Source organism: Prunus dulcis, chromosome 7 (genome assembly GCF_902201215.1).
Source record: "Prunus dulcis chromosome 7, ALMONDv2, whole genome shotgun sequence".
NCBI lineage: Eukaryota > Viridiplantae > Streptophyta > Magnoliopsida > Rosales > Rosaceae > Prunus > Prunus dulcis.
Window position 1 is genome coordinate 2,298,075 of NC_047656.1, and position 24,312 is coordinate 2,322,386.

A 24,312-nucleotide genomic window follows, 5' to 3' on the forward strand; every position below is an offset into this window, starting at 1 on the left:
TTAATTTTTAGTTTTCTTTTCAAAACAACAAAGAAAAAACAAATTGTATTTAGTTTAGTTTATGCACGGTCATCGTTCTATCCATGTATAATTAAGAGTTTTTATCAAAAATAACCAAAATTTGCCCCATACTTTCATAAATGTCAGTGTTTATAAAAACTTTCAAATATAGTCAAAAACTCAGTTAAATATACTCAAATGCCCTCAAAACAAAAACACACGTAAACCTAAAAACTAAAAAAATAAACGAAACACCACCATCCTCACCTATCCCAGTTGCTACCACTCTTCTCTCCCTTCTTTCTTTCTTTCAACAACTCACCGCCTTGTCAACCTCCACGCCCAAGCCATTTTCCCCACCTCAAGGCCTCGATTCCCTAGGTCACAACCACCACCCACAACCAACTCCTAGCAACATCTTCCCCAACCCAAGAATTCACTGGCCATTTGCCCCATCCCTAACCGCTCCCTCAGGATCTTCCACTCGACAACCCTACCCCATGCCTTTTTTTTTTTTTTTTAATCAACAAAGGTACTCCATTTGTCATCAATGTTGTAAATCAAGAACTGCTCCAAAAAGACTGAACTTGTTCAAATAAAAACAAAGGGATTGCAATCTAGAGTAGAGTTTTGAAAATAATCCATAGAAAAATTGAAAATATCCGATATTGCTTAAGATGAGGCTGGATTGAAGTTGACTTGCACCAAACTAAAAACCACCCAGAATTATAACACATTGAATTTGACTTGCACCAAACTTTGGGTGACTTTGACTCCTAGGCTTGATTGAAGTTTGAGGTTGTTGTTGCTGACCACTTCCATTTACACCCTCACTTGTTGGAGCAACTTCTCTTGCTATTCTTGGCCTACTTGTTCCTCCTCACCTTCCTCTAGTAGAAGCTTGTACCTTTATTGTTAAAACAGTCAACAAGTTAATGAAAACAGTTGAAATCAGTTCCATGTATGAAAATAAATAAATCAGTTCCATGTATGAAATTAATATATTAGTTTGGAACAACTTATAACAATGTCTTACCTGTGTTGTACAACTAGCAGCATTGTGGCCTTGCACTCCACATTTGGTACAAGTTTTAACAATCCCATACCTCCTCAGTTTGGTTGCCCCTCTTGGTATCTCATCAGCTTCCTTTAGTCTGCTAATCATTGGCCTTCCTAGTTGTTTGTGATAAAAAGAGGGCTTGATGGGTCTGTGTCCAGTTTTTCTCCAATGATATGAACTAGGCATTGGAGAAATGTAGCCCTTATAAGCCCTATCATAGGCAGACCTTTTGTAAAGGGCATGAACAAAGTCAAGAGGCCTCATCGCTCTCTTTACTATAGTAGCCATAGTATGTAGACAAAGGATTCCACATAAATCTTACTTTCTACAAGGGCAACTATGTTTGTCTAAATCCACCACATACATACCACCATGAATGTTGTTCATTTGATATTTTCCTGCACTATAATTGGTAATGCATTGACCACTGTCAGTTGTATTCTTCTCAATAATTCCAAAGATTCTTGGTCCAACATCTTGTGTCCACTTTGATTCTCTAAGTCTAGCCATTCTGAACATGAGATATATTCTAATTCTCTCCAGCAAACTCACAATGGGCTTATCCCTTACTTCCAAAATGGCAGCATTAAAACACTCACACAAGTTAATAAGAAGAATATCATATTTAGCATTGCATGAGAAATGTGATCTACTCCAATTAGATGCTGGCCTATTTTCAAGCCACTTATAAGCCTCATGTGATTCAGATGACATCTTATCCATCTCAACATCAAAAGTGGGTATTGTTGTTGCCCTAGCTGCTGCCCAAAGCCTCTGCTTTAATGCTAATCCATTATGTCCAGCACTCTTAAAATTGTTGTGCAAATGCCTTCCACAATGCCTATGTTATCTCTGCATTAGGCATCAAAACATTAATAGCCTGTCTTAAACTATTTTGCTTATTTGTAATGAATACCCAGCCTTTGCCATTTTCAATCCCAATATCATCAAAGAAAATATGCATAAACCATGCTCAAGTCTCCCTATTCTCAACTTCAACCACAACAAATGCAATGGGATACATCCCATTATTTGCATATATCCCCACTGCAGTAAGAATCTATCCTGGATGACTTCCTTTAAAATGACACCCATCAAAACCCACCACTGGCCTAGAACCTTCAACAAATCCTTTCTTTAATGCTCCAAAACAAATATATACATCCTTTGGAAAATAGGATCCTCATCTTGCAACTAAGTCCTCACTGACACAGTGCTACCAGGATTGTTGGCTTTTAACTCCTTACAATAATCCCAGAATTTTGCATATTGTTCTTCAATGTTGTCAAGTGTCTTCTTTTTAGATAATCTCTTAGCTTTAAAAACCTAATTTTCAGTTATATCAATACCATAATGCTTCATCACAAGCTTCATGAAATTGGCCACACTCATGTTAGGATTATCTTGTAGCTGCTCATCAAACCTAGCAGGCAACCATGTAGAAGTTGCTTATTTTTTTCTTTTGAAGCCTTCCACAAGTATTTGTAGGCTTGTACCTCTTAATCCTCCTAGTTGGCCCATTTACCACATAAGATGCATAAAGCACCTAAGGACACTTTGGGATAGCCTTTCCTTCACAAATTCATCTAACTTTATTTGAATCATTCTTGTTCTATTTCAAAGGTCTAACAGCTACAACAGCATAATACCTTATTGCCTCTTTGCATTGTTGCATGTTGGGAATTCCATGCCCAAATGAAAGTAGGGATCAACTAGGTCCGTCTCTCTTTTGAACTACTTAAACCTTGGAGGTTTTCTTCTACGGCTACGTTTTTTCATCCCTTCAATTCATCATGTTCTTCCTCTTCTGAAAGACTTCTCAAATCCTCTGAATTGCAATGGTACTCATCACTAGAGGCCTCCCCAGGCTCTTTATGTGAGGATTCAGCAGCTTCATCTACCACATACTTATCAAAATCGTGATCATCTACATTTACTTCTTCGTTGGCCTTCTCTTGCTCATATTGCTCATAGTCATAGTCGAAGAATTGAAACTTCAATTCGGCACACTTCTCTACATCAGCAATTAAATCCTCTTCAACATCCTCATCATTGTCTTCATAATTCCATCACTATCTTCATCTACATATTCATAATTCTCATTAAGATCTTCATCATTATCTTCAAATTCATCATCAGCATCACCATCCAATGTGTCTACCACAACATTAAAGCTTGTCCTTTTATCTGCAACATTCAAACCATCAACTTTAACTGCCACATCCACAAACTCACTAGGATCTTGTTCAATCTCCCACAAATTATCTCAACCATCCCCCCACTAACCATAATCTGAAGTATTCACATCAGCTTCTACATCAACTTGGTGTAAATTTGGGTGAAGCGAACCATCAAAGTGAAATGTAGGTTAGATGCAGATGCTTGACTCTCTAACATGGGGGTTTTGGCTTATGAGAGAGGTACAAATTCTGAACCCTAGATGAAGGAATTTGCTGCACAAACTTAAGTACATAGCCATCTGTTTCTAGTGGAAGAAAATCCTTTGTTGTGCTCCTATAGTGAAAACACGTTTTCAACTGGTTATATCCGAGTGATGTAGCAATGTCATACATGTCCAACATTGAAAAATGATTCCCAATACAGTTACTATCCATTGTACCCTACCACCCACATATTTCCCCTTCTTAAAATTCCCTCCATGGTGAACCTCCATAGTGAAGTTATCAGGATCAACTACAAAGGCATAACAACACTTAATGTCCCCAACAACTTACAATTATAGCCATAACAACACATTTACTTTTGACAAAACAAAAACTTGCTCACATCAGACAAAACCAAAAATTATTGACCAAGCACAGACAAATCACATGCACTACCCTTGGGACCACAAATATATTTCATTTTCAGAAAGGAATATCATCCAAAACAAAAATGAAGAATCTCAGCTAAACTACTTTACAGAAGGGAGATAAGAAACACTATTCTACTGACACCATTGGATCACAATGATTCAAAAAGAGAAGAAAAAAAAAAAGACTTACTGTACTTTGGAGGACGAGCACTACTACCCATAATCGGAGCCATATTTTGTCGTATCCACAAAACCCATATTCAAGAATCTCACCGATTTGAAACCCTCAATCTTCAAATCATCTATTCAGTGCTGAATCGTCGAATCTCCTCTTCCCCAAAACAAACCCTCATTTACTAATAGTCGTGCGAATTGACCCTTCAGTGACTTTTATTTTTCTTATTTCTTTTTTAAACAGCAACTTGTGTGATTGGGAAAGGGGCTGACTGGAGTTATTAAGGTGGAGAGACGAAACTCCTTTGAACAGTGACAATTTGACGGATTATTGGATGTTAAAAAGTTGATTCATACGGTAGGGGGGGAATTGTTGATAAAAAAATTATTTGTATCCTTAATTTTCCAAATAAAAGTTTATGGTGCAAATTGAAAGTAGCGTGCAAGTTGTTGGGGCTTTTTCGTTCCGGCAACTACTGATAGGCCTGGGCTGCTGTAAAGAGCCAAATGTATAAAATTGCCCCTAGAGTCTGAGTTCAAGGATCATACCCAAGAATGTTTCTAAAGGGTAGCCGAGCCTTAGAAAACACCTTGGTCTTCTTCACCAATGAAACCAACAATCACTTACAGATAAATTCTTGGCTTTGCATGAGAAGTTTGTGGCATGAGAGCTGAGCATTCATGAGTGAAAGAGCTGCGATTTCCTATGAGAAACAGGGATTCTAAGGCAAGGGGAAGGGTTTCTAAGAGGGTTCGTTGAAGAGAGAGAAAAAGAGAGGAATAACAATGGATGTGTTGAGTAGTTTTCGGTAGCTTGACGAAAGCTCTGTCAAGCTCTGGAATGATTTACCAGAGGAGAAAATGGGAGAAGATAGAAGAATGGGGCTTGAAATTGCAGAGGTTTAGAGGTTTAATGGATGAGAGATGAAACTTGCTCTCTAGATGTGTGTTTATGGAAAGAAAGGAAGACGATGGAAGCATGGGTGGCTTTAACAGATTTCCAGCAGCTTGATGAAAGCTTCATCAGGCTCCTGGGTGGCTTGACAGAAGAGAAAATGGGAAGCAATGGAAGAACATGGCTTGAAATCGAAGGGTTCCAGAGATGAGAGGTGATGCTTGCTCTCCCTCTAGATATGGTTGCTTGCCTTCGATGAGTTTTGGGAGAGAGAGGAAGAAGATGGAAGAACAAAGCATGAAATTGAAGGGTAGAGGGGATGCTTGCCTTCGATCGGTCTTTTTTGCTGGGTAGAAAGTGGCTCTTTTTATAGGCGCTGGAAACCTTAATTTTGTCAAGCCTCCCTCCTCCTTTTCTTCACTTTCTTCCATTTAATCTTCTTTGGTGAAATTTCCTTAGCCTAAACCCATAGACACGCAACTTTTCGGGGTTCCAAGGTCCTCAGGCAACTGGACTCCTCCATGTATTAGTCAAAAAGGTGATCAGCACATGGGTTTGCTTGGTTTTGATAGTTTGGCTTCGATCTGGTTTTAACAGAGATGCTGGATATTTTTCACAATGCTGGATATTTTATAAGGTGCTAGGCTGGGCTATTTTGTCTCTAGCGACTTGTGAGTTCCTTTTGATTGTGTCAAGCTGCTAGAAGCTTTGGCTGATGTGGGATTTTTTATGGGCTATGGCTATTGAATATTTTTCTAAGATGTTTGGGCCTTTTCTTAAGGTGATGGGCTATTGGGTTTTCTCTCATGCTTACCCATATGTTTGGGCTCAAGGAATGGGCTTGAGTTTTGGTGCTCCCAAGTAGCCCAAAACTTCCACTCCTTGGACCATCAATGTGCCTCGTGAATACTCGTAACCATTCATACTACAATCCACTCAGCAAGCCCCAAACATTCGAGTGACTTGGTCCCACTTAAACTTGTAGCGTGACGTGTTACTTATTTGCTTGGCGTGGCACGTGTGCAAGCGTATATGACGAACTCTTGCTAACCCAAATTGAATTTCTTCCCAAATTAAGTGTCGTCCTGTGCTAGAAATATATTTGGGCCCACCTTTGAATTCTTTAGGCCTCAACACAAGTTTAAGGGGAACCCTTAATCCTTATTTATAATCTCAGCTATTAAACGCATATTATATTACATATTTGATCGGGCCTCAGCAAGCCTAAATAAGTAGGACCGGGCCATTTTTTGGCTCAATGGGGCCTTAGACATGTAAGCTTGAGCCATCTGCCATCCTCAGCCCAAAAGAAATTATTCGATAACATCAAGAACCAACAAACCAATCTCAAGTCGATTACACCAAAGTTTTTCTTCTTGCTCATTTTAGTTTCAATTTTGCATATTATTTCGTCACATATTATTTTTAGTTTCTCTTTCTCTCCCTGTAATGTCTATGTGATCGTCAGTTAACATCAAAATTAATCAATGGGTTCTACTGCTGCTGCTGCTGCTGTGAATATGGCGTCGTTGATTACTGCCATCCCTGTTTCTTCGACAAAATTGAACTTTAATGACAAATTTACATCTGGGTTTCATTTCAAACGAGCTAGGGCCATCACCAAAATCACTGCCATCTCTCCCAACGGCTCTGCTTCTCCTTCTTCTTCACATGGGGTTAGCTTCAGTTCTGTCTCTTGCCCTTCTGTTTTCGTGCATATTCTTTTATTTTCCTGGAATTTCTGTTTTGAGTTGTTGATTTATTGGAGAAAGTATAGTGGATTGGTTGCTCATCGAATTGGCATCCCTACGAGTTTCTTTAATTTGTCTTTAACTTGATTCATTAATTTCTCTCACTTTTGCATTTTTGTGGGTTGACCATATTTTTTTTTTTTTTTTTGGTTGAGCAAATAACCTTTTATGTTTGTTGGATTTTACCGTTGATAAAGATTTACAGAACCTGAAGATCAAAGATAATGAATTTAGGAGCAATATAACCAATCAAAGTACACATGGGCATGTGCTTAACGCAAGTATCTGTTGATTTTCTGGTTCCTTTTGGTTTTTATTTCCTTCTTGTTGACATTCAGTATGAATTAATTTAGTTCTTCAAATTGCTAATGCTATCTAGAGTTCCATTTTTCAGTGTGTGCATGATTGTGCATGCAGCTGTGTGTCCTTATGTGCACATTGAGGATAGATTGAAGACTTCTTCATTTTTGTAACTAATTGAGATTTGAAGTATCCTGTAATCATATATTCTTCCGTAAAAGTATATGATGAGTCTAAATCTCTTACAACATTTATTTGGTGCTATAGGCTGAGTGCTCGGCTGGGGATGTGGATAAACGAAGAAGTAGTCTTGAATCTCTGTTTTGTTATGATACGGCCGTACGAGAAGAGAGAATTGAGAAGCCTATTGGGATATCTTTGGCCGAGAAAGTCATTGGAAATAAGCCCCGATGCATTGATTGTGAAGCCAAAGGTGCCATCCTTTGCACCACTTGTTCTGGTTCAGGCCTGTATGTTGATTCAATATTGGAGAGCCAGGGCATTATTGTCAAAGTCCGCTGCCTAGGTAAATAACTTTTCTTCCTCAAAAAGATGAGTTTTACAGACACATGTGCAAGCACGGTGGACATTCTTGCACTCCCATTTATAATTTGACTTCTAGCAAGTATGAGTTACAATTTGTTTTGCTTAGTATTAGTATGGTCTTTGCCAACTTCAAAATTGGGTTGTTTGTTCAAGTTAACTATAAAATGAAAATGCAGTACATTACACAAATATGCACACACAAAAAAAAATTTAAATGGATTGTATTACCAGTAACAGCTTGGAGGAGGAGGAGGAGGAGGAGGAGGAGGAGGGAGGGGTGTGTGGGGGGGTTGTGTTTGGGTGGTTTAACCATACCACCTTCTGACTAAAGAGCCAAGGACAAGTTAGTTGTTTGTTTTTGTCAATTCTTGTTCATAACAGACTACTAATTTTCTATAGAAGGTAGGATCAGTAGTAACATCTTGTCATTTTTTGATGTTATTGTGTATTATATATACTTAGGCTCTATCATTCTCTTCCAAATTTCTCCCCGAAGTGAGGTCAAACGGAGAAAGATCACAACTTTGTCTTCATGGATTGTTACTCTGTTTGAAATGAGTTATGCATAATATCGTAATTTGAAGGCCAAGAAGTCTTGAGCTAGAATGGATGTTCTCCACAAGTTATTGAATTCTAGGTATCTATAGGTAGGTTCAGAATTTTTTTGAATTTTGGTAGACTCTTTTCTTATGTGATTGTTTGATTTGGATGAGTGAAATTTTATAGTTGATGATAGCCGTTTAAGAAGAAAGAGATGGCTCCACTTGTTTGTCAATAATACATAGTATTGATTATGTAAGACGAATGATAATATGCTAATGCTATAATTTATTCATGTAGGCTGTGGGGGAACCGGTAACATTATGTGTTCAGAATGCGGTGGCCGTGGCCATTTAGGATGACCTACTGGTTTGCTTATCTTCATTCCTTGGATTTGTTGCATGTGCAAGTAACTTGTATTATAGACATAAAGCCTTCTCGTATTCTTTGGTTCATGGTGGCTGATTCTACGATAAATCTGTATTCGAGTGTAACAGTAATGTATGTGATTCATTTAGTTTTGGCAATGCTATTCTCCCTCAGATTTTATGCGCTCTTTATCATGTTGAAATTCTCAGAACTGGCATATGCTTTACAGACAAACAAGCATCAGAGTTGCCTTCAGCAAATTAACCTTAAAAGATAAATAAAGGGAACTTCAATGTAAACTTCTTGTCTTTTGGTAAAATTTGAACCTATATACAAGAACGAAAGTTACAAGTTTTCATGTAGTATAACCAACAGAATAAATGCTAGGTCGCAAATTCCATGGTCTGGTAAAGATGGAGTCTAAGATTATGGACATATACAAGCCAAAAAATTACTAGTTTTTATGTTTAGCAGCATCTTATCTCTTGTGGCACTTTCCTATATAACCATCTTGAATGATTTGAGAATGAGTCTTTAGTCCAACTGCTCCTGAGATAGGCATGACTTGTTACTATCTTGCGATTGTTATGCCTGAAACCTGAAATCTTTGGAGCTCATCAAGGCGAACGGGGATGGTCGAGTCAAAGCGAACGCTCTCTGGATTTTCTGCATAAGCCACATAGTAAGACAAAACACATGCTTGGGGCCATGCCATAGCAATCCTACACTGAAATCAGACACCAAAGCCAAAGTCAGAAGACATCGAGGTATTGATATTTGTAAGGTTATGGGCAAAGAGAATGTACAGCTAGAGTTATTTACCATGAAATAGCCGATGAAGAATGCATAGATTGAAACTTCTGCAGCATAGCTCTTATGAATCGCAAGAGCCCAAGTTCCACTCGCTAGGCTGCATATTGCACCTGCTGCCACCCCAGAAAGAAAGCAGAATGATCCTGTGAGATCCAAGTCGATTAATTCTTTTAATCCTGCCCTCCTGAACATCTCCCAAGTATCTGATGATGCCTGCACGAAGCCCTTATCATACGCCCCTACATGCACAAAACCCCACCGGTTCCCATACATTACCAGCGTTGAAGCCATTCCTGCATAACAGTTGGCACATGAAAACAGAAACTCGTCGGTATCCCCTGCAACCAATTTCATGCCTCGAGCAGAGCCCCGAATAACCCCGAGAACTGGAACCAAGATGGAGCCAATGCAGATACTCCCCATCAAGTGCTTAAGGGTGTCGCAGAAAGCCTTAGGTGTGTCAATATCTGTTCCCCATGCAAAGTGCATGTACTTGATGCGTGAGACAGTAACAAGAAGTATGTTCTTGATTACTTGCATGGTCCATGCCATGCTCAGCAAGATTACTGAGTGGAAGAGCACATTCAAACTACTTCTGGTGGCAGTGGCTCTTCCAATGCCGGCCACCAAGAAACATGAGTAAAGAATGCTGATGGAAATTGACTGAAGGACTAACATGGTAGTTTTAGCAGGAGGGAAAGCAGTAGAAACTGATAAAATCCGGATGGCATATTCAAAACGGGGACTGACCCAACAGGCATACAGGGATTGAATGAGGGCACAAATGACTGCAACCACGCCTGCGGCCAAACTTTGTGCAGAACCTACAGATACAAGCAGTACACCGACTGCGCAGGTTAACAAAGGGCTAAGCCAAAAGGCAGCCTTGATAGCTTTAGATGGGCTTGAGCCAGTGACCCATTGCCATATGAAAGCAACAATTGCAGAGCAGGCTGTTGAAGTGAGCAATGGAGGATAAAACTTGAGGGGTTGAAAATGGTGATTGCGAGAGGTGGAGATGAGGGTATACAGTGTAAGGAAGACGACGAAGATGGCAATGAGGATCAAGTGCAAGTAAAAAAGAATTGTAAAGAGCCTCCTGAGGAATTTCCCAGCCGTGGCTGTCTCAGTTGGAATGATGCTAGGCTCTTGTGCCTGCATCCACAGCAAATCAACTGGATATATCAATCAACAAGAAAGTCAACTGGTGAAGTTCAAAGAGAAACCAAATTGGTACTGGAAAATTAGATTGGAAAGAGGGAAATTGCAAGGAATTTGAAAAGGGGAGAAAAGAAAGACGAACAAGAACAAGAAAGAAACAAGAAATGGGTGAAAGAGATGAGAGAGCCGAGAAAGAAACAAGAACCTTGATGTGGTTGGTGAATGAAGGCCTATCTTCTTCTTCTTGAACTTCTCTTTGGATGTTCTTTGAAGTTGCACTAGTTGAATGAAGTTCCATCATTTGACCTTGTTGTTTAATATATATATATATATATATCTTGAACTTCTACAAGTTCCTTTGCCTCCAAGATTCAACAAAATGAGATGGATGGAAATTTCCCAGGTCCGAATTAAAAAAAAATGATATATACAGTGTGCATTGAACTGACCAACTCTTGACTCTCTCCAATTTGCTTGAGATTGATTAGCTTGTTGGTCACGTACTCTTTCTTTGCGTCATGCGTGGCTTTTAGTTTTGCTAATTAGGCAGCTCATCGCGGTGACGTGCTGAATTAGAGTTGAACTTCTGGCCCTGTGATTTCCCTCGTGAAGCAGTTGGGTTTTTTACTTTTTACGTTTTTCTTTTTTCCCGGGAAAATCCGTTGGGGCTTTTCTGTTACTTTTTCTTCTTTATTTCAAGGAGGTGGAACACGAGGAATTACAAGTTGTTTGATCTGTTAAAAAGGAGAGATGTTTCTTTGGTTCAGCTAGGGATGGCGAATATCCCTGTAGGGGCGGGTCCCCGACCCTAACGGGAGGAGATTTCGGGGCTAAATGGGTATCGAGTATGGGGATTTCCGAACTTGAAAAATCCCCAACGGGTATGGGGAGGAGATGGTATTGGCGTTCCCATCCCCGAACCCGACCCGAAAATATATATGTTTATATTTAAATAAATAAATATATAATTATAATATTTATGTTTAACCCTAAGTTAACTTCCCTCTCCTACTTCTTCCTAATTTTATATGGAATTTCATATTGATGTGATTTTGAATAGTTGGGTTGAACTTTATAGTTAATTTGGATGTGTTGAATGATAATTTAATATGAAACTTAATGTTAAAATGTATGATAAATATTTTTTTATGCAAAAAAATCGGGGATTGGGGCGGGTATGGGGGATAGTCCCCCAACGGGGACGGCGACGGGAATGGGTTCAGGGACGGGGATGTGGATGGAGAGCGGGGATATGGATGGTATTGTCATACCCGGCCCCTATCCGACCCGTTGCCATCCCTAAGTTCAGCTGCTCATCACTTTAGCTGAAAAGATAATTACAGGATTGCCCTTCAACTTGTAATTACACACTTCTTTTAAAATGAAAAAGAAAATTACAAAGTATATTTGCGATGGTTGTCCTCTCGTAGCTAAAAAGTAAGCAATTTGATTGGCTTCTGAAATTACCTGTAGGATGACTAAAAATGTCAAGAAATGGGTGAATATGCCAATTTAAAATTATAATCAATAAATAAAAATAAAAATAAACTTCTATAGTAGGATTGATATGGCTTATCAATTCTGAAACGTGCTGAGCATAAAATAAAGGAACACACAAAGAATTATTTTACGTGGTAAAATCCGAAAAATCCACGAGACTCCTCAGTTCAAAACAAATCCACTATAGAACAATCATTACAAGAAGTACTCACACACTTATCCTAAACACATTCTAGATAATGTTTACCGACTTCTTGGTAACTCAACTTCTGTCACGGGATGATCTTTCAACACTCCTTATGTTGAACATAATAAGGGTCACAATTGCTTCAAACTCGCTGGAGATAAACTGCCACCACGGTTTTGGTGCCCTCAATCGTATGAGTCACCGAACATGCAAATGAATGCAATATAAATAATGAAAGTATTTGATAAATCACCAAATAAATATGGAACACTTGATCTGCTTTTGCTAGGAAATTTAGATGCTCAGCCAAAATATCCAAAAGCTATATTTTTAACCTAGGCATCACGTCCTATCTTTTTATAGACCTATTCTCCTTTTTCGAGGGAATTGCATAAAGCCAAGAGATCGAATCTTGCCTAATCAAATTTGATTCTTTATACAATTTCGTCAGCTTATGCATGTTTTAAAATAACTTCCAATCCTATCAATTTATACAAGGAAACAATATAGACCAAGATGAAACAATGAAACCAAATAGGACGTGCTCTCCAAGTCAAAGATGAAAAAGGATATTTTAACTTAAACCAAAATAAGGTTCAACTAGGAAAATAATCTCAAGAGATAAAATCTAATCCTATTAAAAATAGGACTAATATAAAAGCATTTGAGTGAAAATAACTCCAACTAGAAATCTTATAATGAATGCAAGATTATGTCATGATTTACCTGAAATCAAGTTCCTCATATCGATCAAGTCATACTTTGAAAATCCGGGATTGAATGTGTTGCACCTAAATTTCCAGTAAAAGCTATTCACACACTAATTCCAGACCTACGCTAGAGTATAGGAAATGCCAATACAATTTTCATACTAACAACTTCTCTATAGATATGGTGCATGATAATATGATAAAATTGCTTAAATAAGTGCAAAATGTCTTGAATAATTGTTCAATGGACCAAGGGATCGTCTTTGTGAGAATTTGAACTAAAATTTTGGAATCACCTTCAACTTCCAAGTTTGAAGATTGGATATTGGTTCCACTACTAATAGTAACAAGGCTTTTTGTGATAAAACTCGACGCCAATTGAGCCATATAGGTGGTTAAGTTGCTGTGAGATCTTGATTTTTTTTGAGGTGCTTAGAAAATAAGTTGTGATTTTTCTATGGTTGTATTGAAATTTTGGGAGATAAGTTTATGCTTGATTTTGGATTAAGAATTAGGCTTTAAATTGAATGGAAGAGAGGTTGTGTAATTTTGTGATAGGTGGAGAGTGTTTGTGCAAATAATCTTGCTGGAGAATATTCGCTTTGTGATTCTTCAACCTTTGATCTTCCTTCTCTCTTTCTTGATTCCTGTAAAAAAGACCGGAGTAAATAGACCACGCCCGGGGGTTGTTGGCCAAAGGCCTTCCGATGCCTAAGTTAGTTCAATTGAATCTAGGTGAAACAATAGCTATGAAAAAGGGTATGGAGATTTCTCTAGGATGAGAACCGGGTGGCCGGAGCTGTGTGTGGTGGTTGGAGTCATGTATGTAAAATATGGAGAGAAGAGAATGGTGTGGCCAGCGGCTGTAGTGGCATCGCCGGCAGCTAGGGAGAGAGAGAGAGAGAGAGAGATATATATATATATATATATATAGATGGAAAGTTTTGGGTATTTTCTCAGGTTGTAGAATTAGGTTTTGAAGTACCTTGAATTATGAATGAGGCCATCTATTTATAGGAGCCTCAGAGGCTAGGTTTTGTAGAGAATAAAACTCTTATTATGAGGGAGTTTATTATTTCCCCAAATTGCAGAGATCGAGAATTTATTGGTCAAATAAATTGGTTCAGTTAATTAATTTAAGGGATATTCTTCTTTTCTACATGGCGTCCTATAATTGGAGATGAAAATTTTTCGTCCCACTGAGAGAATTTGTGATTTGGTGGCAAATCTCTACACTTGTATCTTCCCAAGTGCTGCACCAGTTTGTGTGCTATTAAAATACTAGGGAAGCATACTCTTTGCCTTCCCGTTTGTCTGTCGTGTGTCCTTTGTCTCCCAAGCTTTCCCTTTATGTTTCCCATGCATGGTCAGATTGTTACTTCCACAATATTCTTATTCCCTCCTCTTCCCAAGTCTGAACATTGATAACTCTCACAGAACACAAATTTCCCCATTATTCTCTTCAAAGATGAGAGCTCCAGCTCTCCTTCTTCACGTCAGTCTTGTTGACTGCTTTGAAACCCATATCTCCTCAGCTCGAATCGAAATACTTCCTTCTTCACACTTGTTCATCTGCTTGTCAGCTAGAATATTTCAAAATTTGAGCCCAATCGAAGAAGTTTAGTTACCTCAAACGCAGTTTGAGTGTAAACTATTCGTCACAGCCTGATTCTCTGTGTAAGGCTCGGGTTTGGCTTTGCATGTCCGTTTTTCACTACTCTTTTGGTGAAGTGGTCTTCATCAAATTTGTCCCTCCATTTAAGAGCTATGGCATATCCTAAATTCAAGGCAGTTGGAGATGTCTATCTACCTGAAACCGTGTTCAAGGTGAGACTAATCTTCACTTTCGTTCTGTTTGCTGGTTTCACTCTAGTGTGAATTTATTCACTCTTGCATGTGGCCTTCCTCTGATCTAATGGCTTCGTTCCTTTCATTAAAGTTCTTTATCTATGTCTTGGCTATACGCTGTCAAAATTTTAACTTCATCCAAGAAGTATAGCCATCTCAAGATGTGTCTAAGTGTAACATGTTCATCCTTATCTGCTGTGTTGATGTAGGCTTGAATTCTATCTTTCATGTCGCTTTCCCTTCCTCCGATGAGCAAGGCTCCTTGATGAAAGTTGTTGAGAATTCTGTTCTCTAGACCATATCCAAGTTCTAACTAGGCTTATATTGTCTTCGAGATAATTCTTGAAGATTGGGCTATGTGAGTTGATGGTTTTGGTGATTTAAACGTGTTTTGGTGATTTAAACGTGATGGTTTTGGTAACCCAAGTAAGCATGGAATCGAGGTAGGGGGTCTTCAATTGCCTCACTAGTCGTTTTCCCGACTAAATGTATTCGCGTATTTGATAAATCACTTTATATGATGGAATATCTTCTGAACTGTATTGTTGTATACTGGATTTGGCCTTGAGTTTGAGATGTTATCTATTTGACCTTGGATTTGAATGTGGTTTTGAGTTTCGCCGTATGGGTCACACGTATTGCCTATGATGATGACTGTGTGATGCTTGGATATCTTGCCGGAGTGCAGTATCCGGGATATTTCGCGTGGTATGCGATATCCATTATGTGTTGTTTGGTCATCTAACAGTGTGAGTATATCGTGATGTTTGGGTAACTCTCCTCCACTGTTTTTACTAGGGGTGGGCATCGGGACCGGAAAACCGGAACACCGAACCAAACCGGTGAAAAAAAAATCGGGAAAAAATCGGTTGACCAAAAAAGTCAACAAACTGGATCGAAACCGGACCAAACTGGTTTCGGTTCCGATTTTATACCCCACCGCACCGGACCGGACCGGTCATATATATATTATTTTATTTTTACAAAATTTTAAAATCTAATGCCATATTTTAAATTTTATAATAACTATTTTTCCAAGTTCAACTTCAAAAAATTTATAAATGTATGAATTGGATTATTTGTTAATTTTTAAGCCAAAAAAATAAGTTATTTATTATAATTTTTTTATAAACAAAATTAAAAATATATTTTTAAAAAAAAAAATTTTAAATCATAATAAATTAATAATCCAATTCAGAACTGGACAGGAACTGGCCAGTTTTTGAAATTTTTTTTTGCCTAAACCGAACTGGTTAAATAGTATCGGTTTCGATTCCGATTTGAGATGAAAACCAGATCAAACCAGACCGCGCCCACCTCTAATTTTTACTTGATGAATTGAGCATGCTCGTGATATTTCAAATTGATTTAAGCTCGTGGTTTGAGGAATTGATTCAAATATGTTATTATATAATTTTAACTGTTTTTACTCAATCAGAGATACCCCTGAGGGGGAGCAATATCGTACGTGTTGCTCACCCCTACAACTGCATTTTCTTTATGTAAGTGATCTTGTGGAGTTGGTGCGTGAGATGACATGGCAGTGGCGACAGTAAAAATCTATTTCATTTTGTGTAACTCTAATTTCCTTGCAAAATGGCTCGTATGAAATAAAATTCACAAAAATCGAGTTTTCGATTATTTCGGCCTACCTTATGATTTACGTTTCCGCACCGTTTTCAAAGTATTATTTCTAACTCAAAAGCCTTATGTTCTATCGTGAACGTGGTGCTATGGTGTGCACTACATTGTCGATAGGGCATAGCGCTGTCACGTGCCCGGTTTCCCAAGGCGTGGCACTATCACATGCCCGGTTTTTCGGGGCGTGACAATTGCCGATAATTTTAGTGCTGCTAATAATGGGCCACTCGTCCGTCTTTCTTAAATTTAACATTGTATCAGAGTTGCCTAATTGATTGGGCTTGAATTATTGGCATTTACCCTTACTCAATATGTGCTGTTAACATGTTGGGCTTGAATGATTGACTTCAATGTGGAATTAGTTGCACATGTGGCCCAATATATGTTGATCCCACATGAGGGGCCGTGTTTAAGAATATGTATATACTTCATGTTGAAGAATATGTATATACTTTGTTTTGAATGTTTTATGAATTATGTAAAGAAGAGACAATGTGGTGAATTCAATACTACATGATTTTAGACATATAAAAACAAAATTAACAATGAAAATGTCTATTATAAAGTCAGATCCAAATAGTTGTAGTCATAGAAAAATTTGAACAAGAACACCCCTCAAACAAAAACAAAAACAAAAAAAATCAATAACTGATGTGAAATTTATATTAAATGGTGTGAAATTTATATTAAATGTTTCAGTAGTGTTGTAATAAACGAAACAAAGGCTCAAGTTATAAAAACTTGTGGGCATCAATAACACGTCAATTTTAGGCCCAAGTGTATGATTTTGTTTTGGAGATCTAAAAGGAGTCTATCCATTATAATTGGTTTTTTATTATAAAAAAATTGATTATTTGTTTTTTTGGATTCCATGGCCCAAAAACTATAATAAAATTGATTATAAATTTTTTGGTCGACTACAAATTACTCAATGTTTGACAATTATGTTCCTTTTTATATTAAATAAGTTGAATAATAGATTTAGTAATAGAGGTGTCAAATGGGTCAGGTCAGCCCATTACCGCTTTGGTTTGTGCTCAAGTCGGGCCAAGCTTGCTTATTTATGAAAATCATTAAGTGCCTGTTTGGCATTACTTATTTGTGGTGATAAGTGATTTTTAAAAAAAAATGGGAAGCCCAGCTCGTTTGGTAAACTATGAGAAAATCACTTATTGTTAGAAATTGCTGTGAGAGAAAGATATAAGTGAAAGCAACTAATAAGGTACTTTCATTTTCTGATTATGCAGGAATCAGTTTCGAAGAGAAGCTGGATTTAATGATTATGCGACAATCATTTTCTGATTATGTGGGAATCAATACCGACAACACTTTTAACAAAAAGTTTACTAAACTCCAAATTGTTTTCTCTCATAGCAGATATGACAGCGATTATTTTCACAGCACAGCAACGTCAAACTGTCCCTAAGTTCAATTTGAGCCTGCAGCCGTAGCCCATATGAGCTTAGGCTTGGCTCTGGTTGGGACACTAAATGGTCCAACATGGGCCCAAGCCAAGCCTAACTTATGTATTTCTTGCTTTTTTTTTGTAGTTATTTTACAATTTTATTTCAATTTTTTTTTTTTAAACAAGCATGTATATACTAACAAAATTTCTTATTTGTTAGAAAAAGAAGCCAATTCTAGATTATAGTTCATGTTGAAAAAAATTGAAACTTGAAGAACAAAATCATAATTTTATTTATAAAGAAAGCATTGATTTTTAAAATCTATCATTAGAAAAAATAATGGACTTAAATTGAAGATATAAATATAATAATATTGTACTCTTTTTCTCTTTTAAAAAATAATATAATATAATAAATGAGTTTCGGGCAGGGTTGACCGTTGGGCCGAATTAACTCATCCAGAGGAGCCTATACGTGTCGGGCTATGCTGAGCTTCACTTTAATCAGGCTCGTGGCAGCCATCCAGATTTATACTCAAAGTTGACTTCGATAGTTGAGCGAGCGTTAGACGGCGAAGGGAGGGCTAGACAACCACATTAAATTGATTTGAACCGTGAGACTCAACTGCATCAACTTGTTAGAGCCAGCTAATGACGAGGATTAAGAAGAAATCAAGGTCTATCAATTTCACCTGCAAAGAAGAAGCTGGTACAGAGTTGAAGCGTTTCTTTACCAAACTTGCAAAGTCAAGAGCCAAAGATTCTATAAATAAAAGCAAAAGATATGTTCCAAAGGACAACGAATCTCTCTCAAGAATAAACAACTTATTTGAACAACCTTCAAATACTCTCGACTCAGACACCTTGTAAAAATGTCTCACAACAGACCAAAGCCAAGACTTGAATCAAATCCTCTTCTACTCTTTGAGTTCCCAGTTGAAACTCCAAATTGGAATTCTCTTCTTTTTCCAAAACATACTCTGTCTAATTCCTAGTTCACAACTCTTGATTGGAATTACTTTGCTATTGTTTGTAATCTTAATGCTCTGCCAAAATCAGTGCTTGGTATGATTTTATAAGTTGGTCACCATCTCTAGCTTATCTAAAATCAAATTCGTATCTACAGGCCTTTTTGGGCATTGCAGATATTGCTGACAACCCCGATCGAACACATTGTATTAGCTCGAGTAGATTGCAGTGGTGTCCGAGAAGAGTTATTTATGTCCGATAAGGTCCCCCTAGCCTTATTAGAATTTCTATTGTTTTAATTAAGTGTATTTAGGTTCATACGAACTTGTATTTGCTTTCCTATAACGATACTACATCCATAAGATACTTTTTGTCTTTGAACTTGTATTGTACTTTCTGTCCGATAGTAGTTTCAAGTTTTTATTTCTTCCAAGTTTTATTTCATAATAAGTGAAATGTTGAAGTCCTTTTAATCGGGGCATAGAAAAGAACCTATCCAAGCCAGATTCCCCACTTAGAGTACAATAACTTTGGTTAGAGGTTGAGATCAACGCCAACATTGAGCCCATCCTAAGGGCTCAATCAATCATTTTTTAACCAGCAAGCAACTCATAGCAGCCAAAATACAGCCTATAAGAAAATTGGGGCATCAAAGTGTTCACCAAAAAGTCCACATACACCCTTACTATGTGTATTGGTGTTGCAACAATCTTTGACACCAAATACAACTGCAGAAAACCTCTGACTATGCCTATTGGTATTGATAAGGTACAAAATTGTGTATTTTTAGGTTAAAATACTAGGCTATATAGGTTTATTTATTTCCCCAAACCTTCACTGGGCTATAGCCCATTAAGTTTCGCCAGTGCCTATATGGTTGTCCCTCAAATAAACTTATTTAAAAGATCTCTCAATTGAAACTCTCTAAATATATATATTTCACATATATACAACTACTGGCCTTCAACCTGCCCTTGTGGTTAAGTGCGCTTGCACTAACTCTTGATCTTGGGTTCGAAAGTTGGTACCACATTCTCTACAAAACCCAAAAAGCATCCCACCACAATATAATTCTATCAAAGAAAACCACCTATGCACCCATGACTCTTTATACAGTGGGAATAATGTGTCATGAGCGTCATAGAAGAGCCGACAGAAACACCAACTACCAACAACCATCTCCTTCGGTTCTTAATCCAGACCCCTAAGTTAGGGGGAATTTTTGGTTTTGAAAAAAAAAAAGGAAAAAAAAAAAAGATGTTAGAATTTTATGAAGTCCCTCTTTTATAAAGGGAACGAAGGCAACACATCACCAGAACACTAATTAAAGCTCTCCTCTCACCCAACGAATAGACTGACTGACACATCTGCATCGCCTTCTCTTCAAAGCAAGGAACCCAACAAAAGTCCCAAAGATCTAAATCCCACACACTTCCCAATCTCCTCCAACCTCTTCATTAATTTATCTTCCAACCTTAGCTTATATTTAGCAATCTCTTCTTAATCATTTTAATTACCTCCTTCCTTACAATATTACACAACTCTCTCTCTCTCTCTCTCTCTCTCTCTCTCTCTCTCCCCAAATTTCTTCTTTTCAATGTTCCCAATCAAAATTTTCAGGAATGGGTATCAAAGCAGTTGCGCTATCTTTCATGCTAATTTCAATTATTTTCTCTTTTGTATACATTCCAGCTAGATTAACAATACCCATCCACAATTTCAGGCCTATAATAAATTACTTCAACTTACCCAAATCCAGCAACACCACCACCAAGCCATATCCAGTCACATTTTCCTATCTAATCTCAGCATCCAAGGGTGATGCTCTGAAGCTCAAGCGCTTGCTGTATGCCCTCTACCATCCTGGAAATTACTATCTGATTCACATGGACTATGCAGCCCCAGAGGCTGAGCACAGGGACATTGCTGACTTTGTGGCTGGAGATCCAGTTTTTGGGCAAGTGGGTAATGTTTGGATGCTGGGAAAATCCAACTTGGTCACATATAGAGGGCCCACAATGCTGGCTACCACTCTTCATGCATTGGCTCTGCTCTTGAGGACTTGCAAATGGGATTGGTTTATCAATCTCAGTGCTTCTGATTATCCTCTAATCACTCAAGATGGTATGGTGAGTGCTGTTTTTTTTTTTGTTTTTTGTTTTTTTTTGGTGTGTTTTTCTTTCTTAATCTCTTGCATTAATAATTTATACTTGTTTTCTTATAAATTTTTGTTTTTTGTTCAGATCTGATGCATTCATTTTCTGATTTGCCAAGAGATCTCAATTTCATACAGCACAGTAGTCGCTTGGGGTGGAAGCTGTAAGTTATTTTCTCCTTCATTTATCCCGTAATATACAAGCGATATTGAGGAAGGGGATTGGAAACTCGGTTTAAAATACTTACTAAAAAAGCTAAAAAAATTTGCAGGAATAAAAGAGGGAAGCCAGTGATAATAGACCCAGGACTCTACAGCCTGAATAAATCAGAATTGTGGTGGGCTATTAAACAGAGGGAGCTCCCAACAGCTTTCAAGCTGTACACAGGTTCAACTTCAACCTCCAAATCTTCTGTGCTTGTTTTATTTTAATTTTATTTGCTCTAGTATTTTGGGGTTAATGGCACTTTAGTAGCAGCATGTGAACTTCTGAACAAAGCACACGCATCCAAACGTGCACTAGGACATAGCACACCGTACACGTCTTGAGGTCTCGATTTATTTACTTTTGCGTTCCTCTTTTTCTTTTTCTTTTTCTTTTTCTTTTCTTTTTTTCAAACTGCAAGTTTAGCTACTGTGGAAAAATATGCCTTATAAATAAAACTAAGATAAGGTTTTTTTTTTTTTTTTTTTTCAGGTTATAATCACTATATTACCGTAGTATTCTATAATCACTTCACGTCGAAGGATATAATAATTAGATTTTGGGTTAGTTTAAGCGTCAGATTTTTCAAACTAAATGACCAAATTCGCCGCACTAAATGAGCATCATTTTTTTTTATTTGTGATTTAATATAAGGTAAAGTGATAAGGAAGAAAGAAGAAAAATCATCCTGGAATATATATATATATATATATAAGGTCAAGTGTCACCTTACATCCTTAGCTGGAAAGTGAACTACTTCTTCTAAGATCAAATTAATTGAGTCCATCACAAGATGAAACTGACCACTCCACCTACCTATCGTTGGCGGCACCAAACTAGACACATTTTAAGAGCAACTCCATCCATTTGCCCTTTGTTATGGCAATGGGGGGTTAGGGCAGCTACTATTCATGTGAATAGTGGTTGCCCTTGCAAAAAGCAAAGTATGTTTCCACCCATTGTCATGGCAACTACTATTCACATGAAATATGATGAGAGGAATTTTTATAGAGTTTTGGTGTGGAAAGTGAAAAATATGACTAAGTATTTATTTAAAAAAAAATTGTGAAAAGTTTAGTATTTTTTTAGATTTTTTAAAATTATTTTTTGGTTGCTGACATCATCGTTGACGTCAGCAAACCCAGACTAGACTGAGGGCTGGTTTTGCCTGAGGGCCAACCCAGGCTTGTGGAGCCCACCCACAGCCCGTGCAACATTTGTCCGCTGGAAGGCCGTTTTGGGCCAAACCCCCCCCTTTGCCCGGGCACGCTGGAGTTGCTCTAATCGGACACACACACACACAAAAAATAAATAATATTTTTTAAAAAAATTTTGGACACGGATTGCCTCTTCCCTTGAAGGGGGATATTCATTCTTTTGGCGAATGATGGTTTAACATGTATACAAAAATAATTCATCGAAAATATAAAATAAAATTTTTATACACGTTTGTCATTTACACAAATAATTCATCGTTATACATATTACATAATGAGTAATGTTAAAATCACCACATTTAGTCACTGGATATGTCACCATATAATGTGTGAGTGTATGTATAAAATAAAATTTAAAGTGAAGCCAGATTTGAATAAATCTCTGTGGTGTCATTTGTTGAATAAAATTTGATGTATCCTTGGCCGTACTCATATATTCATAAATCTCTCTTTGCTTTCACTCCAGGTTCAGCTTGGACAATTCTCTCAAGATCTTTTGCCGAATATTGCATAGTGGGGTGGGACAATTTTCCAAGGACTCTCCTCCTCTACTACACCAACTTTGTGTCATCACCTGAAGGCTACTTCCAGACAGTCATATGCAACTCCCAGGACTACAAGAACACCACTGTCAACCATGACCTCCACTACATTACATGGGACACGCCTCCAAAGCAACATCCCAGGTCTCTAGGACTCAGAGATTTTCCAAGAATGATTCTAAGCAACCGTCCTTTTGCTCGAAAGTTCAAGAAAAACGTACCTGTTCTTAACAAAATCGATCGCGAACTTCTTAAACGACACCGTGGACAGTTTTCTTATGGGGGATGGTGTTCTGGGAGTAAAGGGCAGACGCAGAAGATGTGCTCAGGTTTGCAGGGTGAAAACTATGGTGGGTTAAGGCCCGGACCGGGGGCTAAGAGGTTGAAATCTTTGTTAAAAAAACTCCTCTCCACAAGGAGGTTTCAGAAGCAACAATGCAAATGATTCTTTTAGTAAAAACTGAATAAATATCGCATGCTTGTAATTATGTGTTGTCCATGATTTTTTTAGAATTTGGGGTTTCTACATCTCTAGGATGATATATAGCTAATGAGCTAGTGTTTTTCTTCAAGTTTTATTTTTTTTAATTTTTTTTTTATGGGAATGGTAACAATTAAATCATTTGTATCACTTGCTATGAAATCCTCATAGTAGCCAACGAGAATTGGTTTGGTTGAGTTGGTAAAGATCGTTATCTACGCTATCAAGGTCTAAGTTTGAGTCCCACTGTTGACAATCCTTTTTGGTGAGTAATATGTAAAAATCAAAAAATGGGCTAAGACCTTCTATGGCCTTGATATGCCCTGAGTAATCTCCCCTCCCTCTAAATTTTTTTTCACCAAAAAGGAAAAAAAATCCTCGTAGTGTAATATCTAGAGCCTCGTTAAATAGTACAGATAATGGCAATGTGTTCGAACATTACTCCTTATTGTTTGAAAGTCTGTACAACTTTTAATATTTTTTGTTATGGGCTTAGGTTTAAAGTGTTCACTTCTTAATGGTTTGCAATTTGCGTAAGAATGATCTATTAATGAAAGTATACCACCTTATAACATGAGACTGATAACATTACGTGGTCACATCAAAAGCAATATAAGTAGACAAGGTTTCTGAAAGTACATTTAAATAAGGAACATACCTACATTCCTATGACCAGCTAGCCTTGTAGTGGATTAGGTATGGTGTTGTCCAAGTATGCTTGTCGAAAGCCTTTTCAAAATCAATTAATTGGTTTCTTTATCAAAAGCGATGCACGTTGATTATCCTTATTTTAAAAGAGAAACTCTTATACAATGCGAATAACAAAACAGTATTATTCTCGTTACAAGAAAGTTATTATTATTATTTTTTTAATGTAGACCGTTGTCTAGGTTACTACAACATCTATTTAAAAAGTATTAGGGTGCCTTTGCATATTGCATACGAGCATATGAGTGCACTTCTGACACGAGTGTCATGGAGAGATGGAGGAGGCTGATTTATATAACGGTCACCTTCCTCATATGTCT

The 24,312-nt window shown here is 37.6% G+C and overlaps 3 protein-coding genes across 3 annotated transcripts; 2 read left to right on the plus strand and 1 right to left on the minus strand.

Annotated features, from left to right (window-relative positions):
- Positions 1-6,201: 6,201 nt before the first annotated feature.
- LOC117635798 lies at positions 6,202-8,641 on the plus strand. Its single transcript, XM_034370162.1, has 3 exons — positions 6,202-6,620; positions 7,263-7,521; positions 8,382-8,641. The coding sequence occupies exons 1-3, from the start codon at positions 6,432-6,434 to the stop codon at positions 8,441-8,443; spliced, it is 510 nt and encodes a 169-aa protein (XP_034226053.1). The 5' UTR covers positions 6,202-6,431; the 3' UTR covers positions 8,444-8,641.
- A 97-nt stretch (positions 8,642-8,738) lies between these two features.
- Positions 8,739-10,722, minus strand: LOC117635797 (protein PNS1-like). Its single transcript, XM_034370161.1, has 3 exons — positions 10,630-10,722; positions 9,273-10,418; positions 8,739-9,177 (listed from the first exon to the last, which is right to left on the minus strand). The coding sequence occupies exons 1-3, from the start codon at positions 10,720-10,722 to the stop codon at positions 9,022-9,024; spliced, it is 1,395 nt and encodes a 464-aa protein (XP_034226052.1). The 3' UTR covers positions 8,739-9,021.
- A 9,298-nt stretch (positions 10,723-20,020) lies between these two features.
- Positions 20,021-23,563, plus strand: LOC117634351 (beta-glucuronosyltransferase GlcAT14A). The gene is made up of 4 exons (XM_034368425.1): positions 20,021-20,808; positions 20,928-21,003; positions 21,112-21,227; positions 22,728-23,563. Exons 1-4 carry the CDS (start codon positions 20,307-20,309, stop codon positions 23,246-23,248), a joined length of 1,215 nt encoding a protein of 404 aa, XP_034224316.1. The 5' UTR covers positions 20,021-20,306; the 3' UTR covers positions 23,249-23,563.
- Positions 23,564-24,312: the final 749 nt, after the last annotated feature.

Excerpts from the sequence above, each read along its gene's own strand:
- LOC117635798 (XM_034370162.1), top strand. The coding sequence starts at position 6,432 with ATGGGTTCTACTGCTGCTGCTGCTGCTGTGAATATGGCGTCGTTGATT. Across the intron at positions 6,621-7,262 it reads CTCCTTCTTCTTCACATGGG|GCTGAGTGCTCGGCTGGGGA; the intron begins GTTAGCTTCAGT and ends TTGGTGCTATAG. Across the intron at positions 7,522-8,381 it reads TGTCAAAGTCCGCTGCCTAG|GCTGTGGGGGAACCGGTAAC; the intron begins GTAAATAACTTT and ends TTATTCATGTAG.
- LOC117634351 (XM_034368425.1), top strand. The coding sequence starts at position 20,307 with ATGGGTATCAAAGCAGTTGCGCTATCTTTCATGCTAATTTCAATTATT. Across the intron at positions 20,809-20,927 it reads TCCTCTAATCACTCAAGATG|ATCTGATGCATTCATTTTCT; the intron begins GTATGGTGAGTG and ends TTTTTTGTTCAG. Across the intron at positions 21,004-21,111 it reads AGTCGCTTGGGGTGGAAGCT|GAATAAAAGAGGGAAGCCAG; the intron begins GTAAGTTATTTT and ends AAAAATTTGCAG.
- LOC117635797 (XM_034370161.1), bottom strand. The coding sequence starts at position 10,722 with ATGGAACTTCATTCAACTAGTGCAACTTCAAAGAACATCCAAAGAGAA. Across the intron at positions 10,419-10,629 it reads CATTCACCAACCACATCAAG|GCACAAGAGCCTAGCATCAT; the intron begins GTTCTTGTTTCT and ends CTGTGGATGCAG. Across the intron at positions 9,178-9,272 it reads TCTTCATCGGCTATTTCATG|TGTAGGATTGCTATGGCATG; the intron begins GTAAATAACTCT and ends GTCTGATTTCAG.